Below are 16,980 nucleotides of genomic sequence, written 5' to 3' on the forward strand. Positions count from 1 at the left end.
TCTTTATTACATGAGTCTGTTCTTCCATCTGTGAAATAAAGGGGTTGTGCTGGGTCTCTAAGGGCCCTTCCAATCTAATGTTATGCATTCTGATCTTCTATTTTAAAAGGCAATGCTAATGACTAAGTAATTGGATGTTTTTGTTTGTTTGTTTCCTAATGGAGTGTGAAGCGCTCTGACAGTAAATCAACAAAATATCTGTAGTGAGAGGTATTGGGGGTCCCGTGGCTCACTGTTCCTTGCACACTGCCTTACACACAGCCTTGTGTACGTTAACTACGCAATAAATATTTGTTGAGTGAATGCCACCGCAGAGAGGTTTACTGAAGCGAGAAGATGGCACTGGCTCAAATACACTTCGCTTTTTGCTAAGAGACCTTAGGCCACCCAGTGTATCTCTTAAAAGCACCTTTACGTCCTAAGGAAGCCAGAAAAGGTGTTGTTAATTACATGTTCCAATATCAATTTTACCAGAGTATGTTGGTTTTAAGTTTGAGTTTTTGATTTAAGCAAGTTGTGTGTGCGCGTGTGTTTAATTTGCTCTAGGATCATAAAACTTTAGATGCAGAAGGGATAGTTGAGGCCATTTAATACAAACCTAATGACATATATGAAGTTCCCCTTTATTACACTCAACTAATAGTCATCCAGGCAGTATTTGAGGGTCTCTAGTGATGCAGAACTCTACAACTGAAGGGAGTATGCCAACAGCAGGGCCATTCACAGCATCAAAAACAGGTTGATCGAAGATCCACAGGGTACTACTGAGAAAGCACTCTCTTTTGGTTGTCCTGAGTCCATTAATTCTTTGAGTTAGGGTGTTGGACTATTATAAACTCATCTAACAATATCATTACCAAGCTCACGCTACTCCCTCTTATTCCCAAGTTGATCATCTACTCATTTGGTCTTTCAGCAGACATACATTATAAGCATTAGGATAAGCTTTAGGAATCAACAGTAGCTAAAATGTGGCCCATACTTTCCTCCAGTTTACAGTCTAGAAAGGGAGACAGATGTAACCAATTAACATGCAAGTGGACTGAAGCAACAACATACTGCTCTTCTACCTCCTGGGATTAGAGAAGACTTTATAAAAGAGGTTAAATTTGCATGTGGGTCTTGAAGGATAAATAAGAAGAAATCTGAGGGGTTTGAAGAACTTCATGAGATACATGTTAATATCCAAGTATGTTAAAACAATAGCATTTTCCTTATCTGAAAATCCAACAAACCTTTCAGAATATGAAATTTGTTTGGTTTTAAATAACCTGTTGGTAAACCCATTCTGAACCTCAGGAATCACCAAGTTGTTTCTCTTTGAAATACTCACAAACCATCCTTTCAGAGATTAATTTTACATGTTGCTGTCAAACTCCTTAACGTATCATCTATGGAATCCATACTTTCCCATCACACACTTAATTTTCTAGCTCTGGCATTTACTCGGTACTTTGAAATTTCTCATACATTTACCAGATGCAGTTCATTTTTGCCATATTATAGGGCTTGGTTTGAAAACTGATTATTTACGATGATTATAGGAGTATATAGGTATGTCTTTGCTTTCACCCACCACCTATTGTTGGCTGTTAATATTGACTTATTTGATATCAGATTCTTATTATGAAGCTTTAGTCCCAATTATAACGTTATTCCTAAAAGAAAATTAGTCTGCCTCATAATGATCCACTTTAAGAAGCTGTTTTTAAATTTTAATGCTAATTGCAATGCTCTTAGGTGCAAGTAACAGAATATTCCTCTCAAGCGCAATGATTGACATAAGCAAAAAGTCTAGAGGCACTGGCTTCAGGCATGACTTGGTCCAGCAACTCAAACGACATTACTAGAACCCAATGTGTACCTCTTCCTTTCTTGGCTCTGCTTTCCTAGGTTTGTCTCCACTGTTAGTAGGCTTTTCTCTTGTAACCCCCAGAGAGCTACCAATAGCATCAGGGCTACCACATCCACATTTAAGAGCGACAGGCAGAAGGACAGTCTACTGCAAGCAAAAGTCTTAGAATTGAGTCTCAGCCCTATTTGACATGGGTTCCCAACCCTAACTCCATCACTGTGGTCAGAGAGTTGAGATAGACTAACTGCCCTAAACCCATCAGGGCTCACCACTGGAACTCAGGAGGGATTACATAGGAGTGACTGGAAACTTTGGAGTACCGTTAAAATGGGGAAGATGGAAATGGATGCCTAGAAGGCAACCAATGAATGTCTGATTTAGAAATTTAGAAGAATAAGGAACCTTAGAAATCAGCTCTCTAAATATTTTCTATAAAGTAGATTGCTTATTAATTTATTCATTCATTCATTCATTCATTCATTCAACAAATGCATATTAAGTCTTTGCCTTAGACCAGGCAGTGTGCTTTGAGCTGTGGGACCGCAAGGATGGATAAGACTCCATCTTGACTCAAAGAACAATGATGCCACGTGAAGTCCCTTAAGTTCCTGCCTTTCCTGCTCCCCTTTCCTTCTTAGAAGCTAATGCTATCACTTCCTGAGCTGATTATTTGGCAAGAATAATCTTGTCCCACAGTATCATATATCTACATCTAGTCCTTAATACTCAAGACCAAACCCCAAAACATTGGTGAAATCACTGAGAAGTATTTGGTTTCAATTCTTTAAAAAAAGCTATTTTCAAGTTTACTTTAAACATAAAGTAAAGCCACATTCTAAACTTTAAGCCAGAACTATGAACTAAGCAGATGAGTTTAAAAGCCAACCACCATGGGTATACTCTGAAAGATTTTATTGTTTAAGAGGCCAAGTGCCAATTAAGCAGCAGATGCTGTGGCCAACATCTCTCCCCAGAGAATCTCCTGGGCAGCAGGTCAGGCAGTCACAGCTTGTGCCTGTTTTTCTAAAGAGGAGTTTAGAACCTCAGAATTCTGATCCATAGGCCCCCTGCATCAGAGTCACCTGGGGAGAATAGTTATAATAACTATTATTATTAATAAATATTATTTATTAATAGATATTATTATTAATAACCTCAGCCTGACGCCAGATTTCTGAATCGGAAGAGTGGGGGGATCTGCAATTTATCACACCCCACAGGTGCTTCTTATACACACTTAGGTCTGAGACCCCCTGGTTCAAGTCTACACAGCCTCATCCTCAGGCTTTTCACTGTGCCATGGGACAAGAGGAGAACTCCATCCCCAGTAAGACTGGACATTCTGTTAGCAAGACAAGGCCTGCACACAGTTGCCTGGAAGTGGGGCTGAGCCAAGAGGCCATTGAAAGCCCCTGCTATTTCTAACTCACACCCGTGAGTTTTTTTCCCATGAACACTGGGAAGACATGGGCAGTGAGCGGGGTGGTCCTGGGTCAGTGTCACATCCAAGTGGCCAGGTTCAGCTCCTGAATCCACATGCCCTCTTAAGTGATAAGTGGCTGTTAGAGGACATCCCTGCAGGGTCTTTTAGGAGCTGACGGGTTTGGACTGGGCTTAGCATCACCCAGGCCAGGGCTTTCACTCGGCCTCCATGGGGAGTGGGTTGATTGTGTTACCAGAGGATGAGCCGAGTTTTCTTACTGAAGAAAAAAATAAAACACCCTCTCAGTGAGCTCTTTTTTTTTTTTTTAGTCATTTTAAAAATATTTATTTATTTATTTTTGTTTTTGGCTGCTTTGGGTCTTCGTTGCTGTGTTCAGACTTTCTCTAGTTGTGGTGAGTGGGGGCTACTCTTCGTTGTGGTGCACTGTGGTGGCTTCCCTTGTGGAGTACGGGCTCTAGGCGCACAGGCTTCAGTAGTTGTGGCACGCGGGCTCCATAGTTGTGGCTCGCGGGCTCTAGAGTGCAGGCTCAGTAGTTGCAGCACACGGGCTTAGTTGCTCCGTGGCATGTGGAACCTTCCCAGACCAGGGCTCAAACCTGTGTCCCCTGCATTGGCAGGTGGATTCTTTTTTTTTTTTTTTTTTTTTTAGTTTCTGCTTTATAACAAAGTGAATCAGTCATACATATACATCTGTTCCCACATCCCTTCCCTCATGCATCTCCCTCCCTCCCACCCTCCCCATCCCACCCCTCCAGGCGGTCACAAAGCACCGAGCTGATCTCCCTGTGCTCTGCGGCTGCTTCCCACTATCTATCTACCTTACGTTTGGTAGTGTATATATGTCCATGCCTCTCTTTCGCTTTGTCACAGCTTACCCTTCCCCCTCCCCATATCCTCAAGTCCATTCTCAAGTAGGTCTGTGTCTTTTTTTTTTTTTTTTTTTTTCCTTTTTGTGGTATGCGGGCCTCTCACTGTTGTGGCCTCTCCCGTTGCGGAGCACAGGCTCCGGATGCGCAGGCCCAGCGGCCATGGCTCACGGGCCCAGCCGCTCTGCGGCATATGGGATCCTCCCAGACCGGGGCACGAACCCGTGTCCCCTGCATCGGCAGGCGGACTCTCAACCACTGCGCCACCAGGGAGGCCCCGGTCTGTGTCTTTATTCCCGTTTTACCCCTAGGTTCTTCATGACATTTTTTTTTTTAATTCCATATATATGTGTTAGCATACGGTATTTGTCTTTCTCTTTCTGAGTTACTTCACTCTGTATGACAGACTCTAGGTCCACCCACCTCATTACAAATAGCTCAGTTTCGTTTCTTTTTATGGCTGAGTAATATTCCATTGTATATATGTGCCACATCTTCTTTATCCATTCATCCGATGATGGACACTTAGGTTGTTTCCATCTCCGGGCTATTGTGAATAGAGCTGCAATGAACATTTTGGTACATGTCTCTTTTTGAATTATGGTTTTCTCAGGGTATATGCCTAGTAGTGGGATTGCTGGGTCATATGGTAGTTCTATTTTTAGTTTTTTAAGGAACCTCCATACTGTTCTCCATAGTGGCTGTACCAATTCACATTCCCACCAGCAGTGCAAGAGTGTTCCCTTTTCTCCACACCCTCTCCAGCATTTATTGTTTCTAGATTTTTGGATGATGGCCATTCTGACTGGTGTGAGATGATATCTCATTGTAGTTTTGATTTGCATTTCTCTAATGATTAATGATGTTGAGCATTCTTTCATGTGTTTGTTGGCAGTCTGTATATCTTCTTTGGAGAAATGCTTATTTAAGCCTTCTGCCCATTTTTGGATTGGGTTGTTTGTTTTTTTTGCTGTTGAGCTGCATGAGCTGCTTATAAATTTTGGAGATTAATCCTTTGTCAGTTGCTTCATTTGCAAACATTTTCTCCCATTCTGAGGGTCGTCTTTTGGTCTTCTTTATGGTTTCCTTTGCTGTGCAAAAGCTTTGAAGTTTCATTAGGTCCCATGTGTTTATCTTTGTTTTTATTTCCATTTCTCTAGGAGGTGGGTCCAAAAGGATCTTGCTGTGATTTATGTCATAGAGTGTTCTGCCTGTGTTTTCCTCTAAGAGTTTGATAGTTTCTGGCCTTACATTTAGGTCTTTAATCCATTTTGAGCTTTTTTTGTGTATGGTGTTAGGGAGTGATCTAATCTCATACTTTTACATGTCCCTGTCCAGTTTTCCTGGCACCACTTATTGAAGAGGCTGTCCTTTCTCCACTATACATTCCTGCCTCCTTTATCAAAGATAAGTTGACCATATGTGCGTGGGTTTATCTCTGGGCTTTCTATCCTGTTCCATTGATCTTTCTGTTTTAGTGCCAGTAACAAACTGTCTTGATTACTGTAGCTTTGTAGTATAGTCTGAAGTCAGGGAGCCTGATTCCTCCAGTTCCGTTTTTCGTTCTCAAGATTGCTTTGGCTATTTGGGGTCTTTTGTTTTTCCAAACAAATTTTGAAATTTTTTGTTCTAGTTCTGTGAAAAATGCCAGTGGTAGTTTGATAGGGATTGCATTGAATCTGTAGATTGCTTTGGGTATTAGAGTCATTTTCACAATATTGATTCTTCCAATCCAGGAGCATGGTATATCTCTCCATCTATTTGTATCATCTTTAATTTCTTTCATCAGTGTCTTATAATTTTCTGCATACAGGTCTTTTGTCTCCTTAGGTAGGTTTATTCCTAGATATTTTATTCTTTTTGTTGCAATGGTAAATGGGAGTGTTTTCTTGATTTCACTTTCAGATTTTTCATCATTAGTGTACGGGAATGCCAGAGATTTCTGTGCATTAATTTTGTATCCTGCTACGTTACCAAATTCATTGATTAGCTCTAGTAGTTTTCTGGTAGCATCTTTAGGATTCTCTATGTATAGTATCATGTCATCTGCAAACAGTGACAGCTTTACTTCTTCTTTTCCAATTTGGATTTCTTTTATTTCCTTTTCTTCTCTGATTGCTGTGGCTAAAACTTCCAAAACTAAGTTGAATAAGAGTGGTGAGAGTGGAAGGAACAGCCTTGTCTTGTTCCTGATCTTAGTGGAAATGGTTTCAGTTTTTCACCACTGAGGAAAATGTTGGCTGCGGTTTTGTCATATATGGCCTTTATTATGTTGAGGAAAAGTCCCTCTATGCCTACTTTCTGCAGGGTTTTTATCATAAATGGGTATTGAATTTTGTCGAAAGCTTTCTCTGCATCTATTGAGATGATCATATGGTTTTTCTCCTTCAATTTGTTAATATGGTGTATCACATTGATTGATTTGCGTATATTGAAGAATCCTTGCATTCCTGGAATAAACCCCACTTGATCTTGGTGTATGATCCTTTTAATGTGCTGTTGGATTCTGTTTGCTAGTATTTTGTTGAGGATTTTCGCATCTATGTTCATCAGTGATATTGGCCTGTAGTTTTCTTTCTTTGTGACATCCTTGCCTGGTTTTGGTATCAAGGTGATGGTGGCCTCGTAGAATGAGTTTGAGAGTGTTCCTTCCTCTGATATTGTTTGGAAGAGTTTGAAAAGGATGGGTGTTAGCTCTTCTCTAAATGTTTGATAGAATTCGCCTGTGAAGCCATCTGGTCCTGGGCTTTTGTTTGTTGGAAGATTTTTAATCACAGTTTCAATTTCAGTGCTTGTGATTGGTCTATTCATATTTTCTATTTCTTCGTGATTCAGTCTTGTCAGGTTGTGCATTTCTAAGAATTTGTCCATTTCTTCCAGGTTGTCCATTTTATTGGCATAGAGTTCCTTGTAGTAATCTCTCATGATCTTTTGTATTTCTGCAGTGTCAGTTGTTACTTCTCTTTTTCATTTCTAATTCTATTGATTTGAGTCTTCTCCCTTTTTTTCTTGATGAGTCTGGCTAATGGTTTATCAATTTTGTTTATCTTCTCAAAGAACCAGCTTTTAGTTTTATTGATCTTTGCTATCATTTCCTTCATTTCTTTTTCATTTATTTCTGATCTGATCTTTATGATTTCTTTCCTTCTGCTAGCTTTGGGATGTTTTTGTTCTTCTTTCTCTAATTGCTTTACGTGCAGTGTCAGGTTGTTTACTCGAGATGTTTCCTGTTTCTTAAGGTGGGATTGTATTGCTATAAACTTCCCCCTTAGAACTGCTTTTGCTGCGTCCCATAGGTTTTGGGTCATCGTGTCTCCATTGTCATTTGTTTCTAGGTATTTTTTAATTTCCTCTTTGATTTCTTCAGTGATCACTTCGTTATTGAGTAGTGTATTGTTTAGCCTCCATGTGTTTGTATTTTTTACAGATCTTTTCCTGTAATTGATGTCTAGTCTCATAGACATTGTGGTCGCAAAAGATACTTGATACAATTTCAATTTTCTTAGATTTACCAAGGCTTGATTTGTGACCCAAGATATGATCTATGCTGGAGAATGTTCCATGAGCACTTGAGAAAAATGTGTATTCTGTTGTTTTTGGATGGAATGTCCTATAAATATCAATTAAGTCCATCTTGTTTAATGTATCATTTAAAGCTTGTGTTTCCTTATTTATTTTCATTTTGGATGATCTGTCCATTGGTGAAAGTGGGGTGTTAAAGTCCCGTACTATGAGTGTGTTACTGTTGATTTCCCCTTTTATGGCTGTTAGTATTTGCCTTATGTATTGAGGTGCTCCTATTTTGGGTGCATAAATATTTACAATTGTTATATCTTCTTCTTGGATTGATCCCTTGATCATTATGTAGTGTCCTTCTTTGTCTCTTCTAATAGTCTTTATTTTAAAGTCTATTTTGTCTGATATAAGAATTGCTACTCCAGCTTTCTTTTGATTTCCATTTGCATGGAATATCTTTTTCCATCCCCTTACTTTCAATCTGTATGTGTCTCTAGGTCTGAAGTGAGTCTCTTGTAGACAGCATATATATGGGTCTTGTTTTTGTATCCATTCAGCCAATCTGTGTCTTTTGGTGGGAGCATTTAGTCTATTTACATTTAAGGTAATTATTGATATGTATGTTCCTATTCCCATTTTCTTAATTGTTTTGGGTTTGTTATTGTAGGTCTTTTCCTTCTGTTGTGTTTCTTGCCTAGAGAAGTTCCTTTAGCATTTGTTGTAAAGCTGGTTTGGTGGTGCTGAACTCTCTCAGCTTTTGCTTGTCTGTAAAGGTTTTAATTTCTCCATCAAATCTGAATGAGATCCTTGCTGGGTAGAGTAATCTTGGTTGCAGGTTTCTCTCCTTCATCACTTTAATTATGTCCTGCCACTCCCTTCTGGCTTGTAGAGTTTCTGCTGAGAGATCAGCTGTTAACCTGATGGGGATTCCCTTGTGTGTTATTTGTTTTTTTTTTCCCTTGCTGCTTTTAATATGATTTCTTTGTGTTTAATTTTTGACAGTTTGATTAATATGTGTCTTGGCGTATTTCTCCTTGGATTTATTCTGTATGGGACTCTCTGTGCCTCCTGGACTTGATTAACTATTTCCTTTCCCATATTAGGGAAGTTTTCAACTATAATCTCTTCAAATATTTTCTCAGTCCCTTTCTTTTTCTCTTCTTCTTCTGGAACCCCTATAATTCGAATGTTGGTGCGTTTAATGTTGTCCCAGAGGTCTCTGAGACTGTCCTCTGTTCTTTTCATTCTTTTTTCTTTATTTTGCTCTGCATCAGTTATTTCCACTATTTTATCTTCCACCTCACTTATCCGTTCTTCTGCCTCAGTTATTCTGCTATTGATCCCATCTAGAGTATTTTTTAATTCATTTATTGTGTTTTTAATCGATGCTTGATTCATCTTTAGTTCTTCTAGGTCCTTGTTAACTGTTTCTTGCATTTTGTCTATTCTATTTCCAAGATTTTGGATCTTGGAAATAGAATCTTGGATCATCTTTACTATCATTATTCTGAATCCTTTTTCAGGTATACTGCCTATTACCTCTTCATTTGTTAGGTTTGGTAGGTTTTTATCTTGCTCCTTCACCTGCTGTGTGTTTTTCTGTCGTCTCATTTTGCTTATCTTACTGTGTTTGGGGTCTCCTTTTTGCAGGCTGCAGATTCGTAGTTCCCGTTGTTTTTGGTGTCTGTCCCCAGTGTCTAAGGTTGTTTCAGTAGGTTATGTAGGCTTCCTGGTGGGGGGGACTAGTGCCTGTGTTCTGGTGGTTGAGGCTCGATCTTGTCTTTCTGGTGGACAGGTCCATGTCTGGTGGTGTGTTTTGGGGTGCCTGTGGCCTTATTATGTTTTTAGGCAGCCTCTCTGCTAATGGGTGGGTTTGTGTTCCTGCCTTGCTAGTTGCTTGGCATAGGGTGACCAGCACTGTAGCTTGCTGGTCGTTGAGTGAAGCTGGGTGCTGGTGTTGAGATGGAGATCTCTGGGAGATTTTCGCCGCTTGATATTATGTGGAGTTGGGAGGTCTCTTGTGGACCCGTGTCCTGAAGTTGGCTCTCCCACTTCAGAGGCACAGCACTGACTCCTGGCTGCAGCACCAAGAGCCTTTCATCTACCTGGCTCAGAATAAAAGGGAGAAAAAGTAGAAAGAAAGAATTAGTAGAAGAAAGAAAGAGAGAGAGAAAGAAAGGAAGAAGGAAAGAAAGGAAGGAAGAAAGAAAGAAAGGGAGGGAGGGAAGAAGGACGGAAAGAAAGAAAGAAAGGAGGGAGGGAGGGAGGAAGGAAAGAAAAAGGAAGAGTGAATGGAAGAAGGGAGGGAGGGAGGAAGGAAAGAAAGAAAGAAAGACAGGAGGGAGGGAGGGAGGAAGGAAAGAAAAAGTGAAAGGAAGAAGGGTGGAAGGGAGGGAGGAAGGAAAGAAAGACAGGAGGGAGGGAGGGAGGAAGGAAAGAAAGAGAGAAAGAAGGAAAGGAGGGGCGGAGGGAGGGAGGAAGGGAAGGTAGGAAAAAAAGAAAGAGCAGGTAAAGTAAAATAGAATAAAGCATAAAATATAGTAGCGTTATTAAAATTAAAAAGTAATTATTGAAAAAAAAACGGACAGATAGAACCCTGGGACATATGGTGGAAGCAAAGCTATGCAGAGGAAATCTCACACAGAAGCATACACATACACATTCACAGAAAGAGAGCAGGGGGAAAAATTGAAAATCTTGCCCTCAAAGTCCACCTCCTTAATTTGGGATAATTCGTTGTAAAAAGAGGAAAAGGGGGAAAAGCCTTAAATCTTGTCCTCAAAGTCCACCTCCTCAATGTGGGATGATTCGCTGTCCATTCATGCACTCCACAGACACAGGGCACATCAAGTGGACCGTGGAACTTTAATCCGCTGCCTCCGAGGCTGCAGAGAGATTTCCCTGTCTCTTCTCTGCTCTCACAGCTCCCGGGTCTCAGCCTTGGACCTCTCAGTGAGCTCTTGATTTCTCAATCTGCTTCGGGTTTCCTGGGGAGCAGGGGATCCCCGTCTCTTACCTCCACGTTCCCTAGTGACCATCCCCACCCCATCCCCCTGCCTAACATCTTACTCCAGAATAAGAATTCTCTCTTGTGCTGCAAGGACCCAGGGCTGGGTAGTGCCTGGGACAGATTTGGAGCATTGCCATAGAAGCACAGTCCATCATCTCGCCCCTTAGTGCACAGAATCACCCAAGCAGTGACATTTGTTATTGCATGTTGCTTGTGACGTGGGTTTGTTGAACAAAGAAAATTCAAGAAACGACATTTTCAAGATTATGTGACATGTTACAGTTACATTAAATGGGCCTCATGGATGTTTGTTTCGTTATAGCCAACCTTGAAAATGAGGGACTGGGGCTGAAGCTGAGATAGAGTCTAGGGCCCCATTTTTTTCTGTGGCTGCCATGGCAATTGGTTGTCATCTCATTATCTTTATAGAGACATATTATTCAGATGGCAAACAGGCTTTGTCAATTTCTATTGCTTGGAACAGCACTGAGCAGATTTTGTAGAGCCTGAGACCTGCTCACTGAAAAATAACGATTGATTAATGGTGTGTGCTGCCTAGAGACCAGCAAGGAGAGGTGGCACCCCTGGCTTGAGGGTTTTTCAGGAACCCCCGCTCAAAGTTACTCCTGGCTGGGGCTATTTCCGGTTGTAAGACTGGTGAATGACCATGTTTCTCTTTACTCAGAGGATACAGCTAAGGGCTTTAGCCTGTTGACACAGGAGAGGAACTGTCCCTTACATTCCTTCTCCTGTAACCTCTGTGATTGTTAATGGCGTCTCCATCCTTCAAGCATTCAAGGCCCTTTCCTCCATTCAGTTTGTAATCCAGCCCTGGCCATCCTCCTCTGCAATCAACTCACCTCCTCATCTGCATCTCTACTAGTGTTGAGCAAGATCTCCTTTACGTACAACTAAAATACAGTTCTCTTTTGCTTCCCTGCCTCCAAGGATCCTCCTCTGATCCTTCCTTCAGTGAAGCAAAGGGCAGTGGCCCCCACTCCTGGCTGTGTGTTGGAATCTCCCAAAGACCTTTAAAAAGAACATATTTCGGGGACCCTTGCCAGGCTGGCAGAGAGAGCATCGCCAGAGACGATGGTGTCTGAGAATCTGTATTTTATAATTATATAATTTATATTTTAGCTCTTCAAAGATTCTAATGCAAGCAGCCCCACTTGGGACCTCTGCACCATCTGCTTTAGGGACCACTAGTGAGGCTGAAAAATATAGACCTTGGGACCTGGAAATCAGGCCTTAAATCTTGATTTCATCATATTATCTGCGTGACCTTGAGCTTCTTCACAGCTTGACGTCTCCACTACTTTGTCACTGAGGTGGAGAATAACGGTTACCTTGGAGGTTTGTTGGGAGGAGTAAATGAGGAAATGTAGATAAGGTGTCTGGCACACAGTAGGTCTCCAGAAAATGAGAACGTCTATTTTTCTGAACAGTCTTATCCTTATTGTCATTATTCTGAAACAGACCAGATCATGTCACCTCCCTGCTCAAAACATGTCACTGTCCCCCCATTGCTGACAGAAGAACGTCCATGCTTCCTACCATGACCTTCAAGGTTCAGTCCCACATGGCCTCCTCCCACATCTGCCCACCCCAGGGCAACAGCACACTGGACTCTCACTGACCAATCAGCATGTCATTCCCTTTTACTGCTGGGGCTCTTTCCTCTATCTGTACCCATCTCTCTTTTCTCTACCTGTGGAAACCCTGCTAACTCTTCAAGAAGAGCTCCATGCTTCTCCCCTCAGGAAGCCATCCTGACCACCTGAGTAAAAAGAACTGCTTCCTCCTCTGCCCTTAATTAAAGCACTTGGCCCTTCCTGGTTTTGTTTCTCCACATGCCTCTCCCTCACTGGATCAGTGTCCTTGAAGGAATGGCTTGTGACCCATGAGTCAATGCATACAAATATGCATTAAGCATCTACTGTGTGCCAAGCACTGTTCTAGGTGCTGAGCGTTCCACAGTGGGCAGAAAAGTCCCTGACCCCAAAGAGCCTACACATTAGTCAGGGGAGACAGCACACAAAATAAACAAATACAGCGTGTTAATGGTGATGAATACCGTGAAGAAACATGAGATGGTGTAAAGGTAGCGGAGTGATGGGATGGAATTTTATACCCAGTCGGGCAAGTCAGGGAAGACCTGAATGAAGGGGGAGGAGTGCCATCTAAACATCTTGGGAAAGTGCAATCCAGGTGGACGGCACAGCAAGTGCAAAGGCCCTGAGGCATAGAAAAATAAACCAGGGCTTTGGAATCGAAAGGATGCATTTTAGCTGGATGGTCTGGGGCAAATATTTCACTTCTGGGCACTTATTTCCTCATATAAAAAATGAGAATGGTAATGATACGTTCCGTCCTCGGAGCTCTTGTGAAAGTTCAGTAAGACATTGTTCCTGCCACACAACAGGTACTCGATATGCTGGTTCCCTTCTCTTCTCTCTTCCCCTCCATCCTCACAGCCTCCACATAATGTTGACTGTGGTATCTGTTCTACGGCAGTTGTTCAAATATTTGCCGATATGAATTGCAAAGGTGCGCTTAGCTTAAAATGCTTCTCTCATAACAGCTGTACTTTCTTTGCCACCTTCAAGGGAAGCATGAAAAACGGTGTTCACAAAACTGTTCCAGCCATGCCCCCCACATATAACTACTGGCTTCCGAGGGCATTGACAATGGGAGGAGAAGAGAGGATAGGATTCCCTGGTTGTGGGTTCTGCCGTTGCTCTAAAGCTCTGTGATTCTAGGAGATGCCCCTTTGGTTCCCTTTACACTCATTAACAGCAAAACCCCGCTGAAAAGGAGTTAGTTGGTGCTGGAGCTCATTCAAGAGGAATAAAGGATTCCATGCAGACCCTGTCATGATTTAAGGAGAGCATGGGCTCTAGTGGAGAGTCAGTGGAATGTCCAAAACTATTTCTCTATTTTTAGCCAGTTCTTCCTCATGTTTCCTCCTGCACAAGAAGCCTTCTCTCACCTGTCTCTGATACGTGGCTACAGTTGTCCTTAAGTGACACAGGCATCATCATTAATGTGGGCAACCTAAGCTTAGAAATGCGACACGTTAAAACATCCATATGAGGGTTAGATGGTTTCTTCTCTGTTAGGAAACTGAGTCATCTACCCTTAATTAGGTAAGAAAATAACCATGTTGAGCTGAAGGCATTGGGGAGCCATAGGTACAAAATACATCCCATCATTTCCACCTCTGTTTCCATGTGACCATCTGCCCTTCAATTAAAATTTCTTTTTTAAAAATTTTTAGACCTAAGAATAAGCCAGAAGTTTTTGCTTCTCTTATTATATTTTCTAGAAGACTTTATGTGATCTAATTTTTAACTTTTCATAGATGTATTCTGTGATATGATTCATAGATTTATTTGACATTAATTATTCCCTCTTCAAGATTCTGAAGATAACATCAAGTAGGTTTATTTTCAACCTCTATTTCCTTGGAAGTAGAATCCCAAGGTACCTGCATAGAGTAGCTTTTCCTCTAAGAGAAGTAATCAAACTAGCTGAGCAGCAGAAAATCACTCATTATAGTCTGAAAAATTACAAATAATATTCTGATAAATTACATTTTTGTATACAATTACCTGCTTTCCTCCATGCCCAAGCCTGAAAGTCTGTCTTTAAAATAGGATATAAGAGAGTTATTATTATTTAAGATACTAAAGGGCCCAAGAAAAAGGAATGACAGTGGGTGGGAAATAGTCAAGTAGATAAGTATCCGTGGTGATGGGCAAGGCAAAAATGGAACTCGTGAAAAGAGAAATGAGTTGGGGCTTCATTCACTCACAGAATCAGCTGTGTCTCTGCCCATAACTGTAACATTTCAGAGAATGCCACTCCTCTTCTAATGCCAGTCTTTCCCTGGTATGTCAAGAAACATCAGCACTGAGATTCAGGAATCCTATTATATGGTCTTACTACCTAGGTACTCACAAGTACAATTTCATCTTAAAAATTGTCGGAAGAATTTTAGTCCTATCTCGTCTTCCAAGAAAGCCATAACATGAACAATGCCAGTAACAATTATGAAACTAAATTGTCCTTATAAGAATTTTTAAAAATCAATTTTGCCCACTTATATTCATTGTGACTAATTTCCATATAAATGATCTGCCTTTATTTAGTCTAAAAATGTGTCTGTATCTCCTTTGTTTTTTGGTTGAGAAATTTGTAGTTCTTGAAAGGTGGTTAGGTGGAACTGTTTGAAGACATGTTGGTATATGCTGATGCTCTTTAATTATAATTCTCTCTTTTTATATTCGGCAGTATATCAGTTACAGCAAGAGGCCCCTCGTCCCAAGAGGATCATTTGTCCTGGGGAGGTCAGTACTCAGCTATTTCCAATACACCTCGTTAAATATGATGAATGGTCAGCACTTTGTTGATATTGGAGGACCTTCAGATTTCCTGGGAGTTGATTTCTTTTAATGTTTGTTAAAGTGTCACCAAATTTAACACCTAAATAATCTATATTTTGAAATCAGGTATTATTTGAAAAATACTAACTTGGAATCAGAAATCTTACATTTTTCACTACTACAGAGGCAAATTAAGCATCCTTTGTAAACTCTCCAAAATGTGTGTTCTGGCTGTTTTCTTTGTTCCTGCAGTTTTGATACTTTTATCACTTTTTTATTATGAAATGCTTCCAAAAGAGAAAATGCAGAGAATGATAAATATCTGGATAGTCTCAACACCCATATTTAGCAAACCTTTACATTTTGTCATATTAAAAAAAATCCCTACGAGAAAAGTGACTGGGTTTTTATTCTTGGAGATAAGCTTAAAGATATATTGACTCATAAAAATGCTTACCAGGCACAGAACTTTCCCTAGCCCTCCTTTACTCATCAGTTCTCTTATCATCTGGGATGCCAGCAAGATTTGAAAGACAGGACTAAGCCTCTGTTTTCTATTTTTATGCTGACTAGGTGCTTTAATAGCCAGACCAATATCCTTCAAACAAAGGTCCATGGGTCCTTGATTATTTTTGTTATTATGACTTCGATTAAATACAGAATAGCAGATTTCTTTTAAAGTGTCACATCTGCCTTATCAGAGAGAAAGGCTCTAATTCCAACAATCTTGAGATTTTTCCTTGAACATCAGTACTTTCTGGCAGACTGACTGGATCTGGTTTTGAATCTGTCTCAAAGACTTAGGTACATATGTACCCACACCCAGAGCCAACTTAGCACTGTTTAATAAGTGTTTCTATGTGAAATTTTACTTCTGTTGAAGGGCACTGAAGTTCATCAAGTAATCTGAATTTTAATAGAGTGGACATTCTCATCCCAGAAATATAGCCTGAGAAGAGAAAATATTTGATCTGTAAGGAAAAATCCAGGATGAGGTCAAATCTTTATTTGGTGGTACGATCTTGTTCCATCACGAACCCTGCTGACTTGTCTTTTGGTTATTAAATAATATCCAAGTAAGAGAAATATAGGATAAATACAAAATTTTTAATGAGATGCTTTAATTAGGGTATTTTGGGTGAGAAATAAGAAACAAGTTGTTAAAAATTCTTTCAGTCCTACTTTATGTTTAGTATTTTGCCATCAGGAAAAATATAACCATGTGTAGGGAGTTAGAGGAGTTTAAATGTCTCCATGAAAAGAATGTTTGTAAAATTAAAATGCAACTAAAGTCTCTTCCTAGGGGTATTAATAAAAAGTCTACTGGTAAGGTCGGGCACTAGAACTTGAAACCCAAGGGGATATAGTAAATCTTCATTTGTTCATTTATTTTATATATATATAATATGTAGATAGAGAGAGAGACTGCTTTGTTCTGACTTAGATCTAGATGTTGGGAATACAGCAAAGAACTTGGCTACTGGTGCTTTGAGCGTCATATTAATTGTATGTAATTAAAGATATATTTAAGATGTTATCTATGGGTGGGTGTAAAAGAGAGAAAGAGAGAGAGAGCGTGAGAGAGAGAAAGAGTCCGAGCACCTCTTTGTTTTTCAAAATCCTTGGAACCATGTCCGTTGTCCTCTAAGCCAGGTGGAATGTTAGCAGTGGAGATGGGTAGATTCAGATTAGCTTCATGAAGCCTCTTCACAGGGTTCCCCTGAAACTCTTCAGACATCCTATGGGCTGAGGGTCCACAGCCTATCTCTTTAATGTCACACTTGCATCAGAAGGAAGTGCCCCAGAGGCCTTAGCAAAGCAGAGCTGTGAGCCACAAGCCACTACCATCTGCTATGACTAAAGGATATGGCGTGCATACAGCTTCTTTCATCCTTCTTTCT

At 40.5% G+C, this 16,980-nt stretch overlaps 1 protein-coding gene across 1 annotated transcript in view; it reads left to right on the forward strand.

Moving 5' to 3' along the window:
- CHN2 (chimerin 2) overlaps positions 1–16,980 on the forward strand; it is a 339,445-nt gene that overhangs the window by 162,490 nt on the left and 159,975 nt on the right. The window contains exon 3 of the mRNA XM_082633033.1: positions 14,988–15,043. Coding sequence (XP_082489159.1) covers positions 14,988–15,043 — 56 coding nt within the window. The remainder of the gene's footprint in view (positions 1–14,987; positions 15,044–16,980) is intronic.

This window comes from Mesoplodon mirus, assembly GCF_964341445.2.
Source record: "Mesoplodon mirus genome assembly, chromosome: 9".
Classification (NCBI taxonomy): Eukaryota; Metazoa; Chordata; class Mammalia; order Artiodactyla; family Ziphiidae; genus Mesoplodon; species Mesoplodon mirus.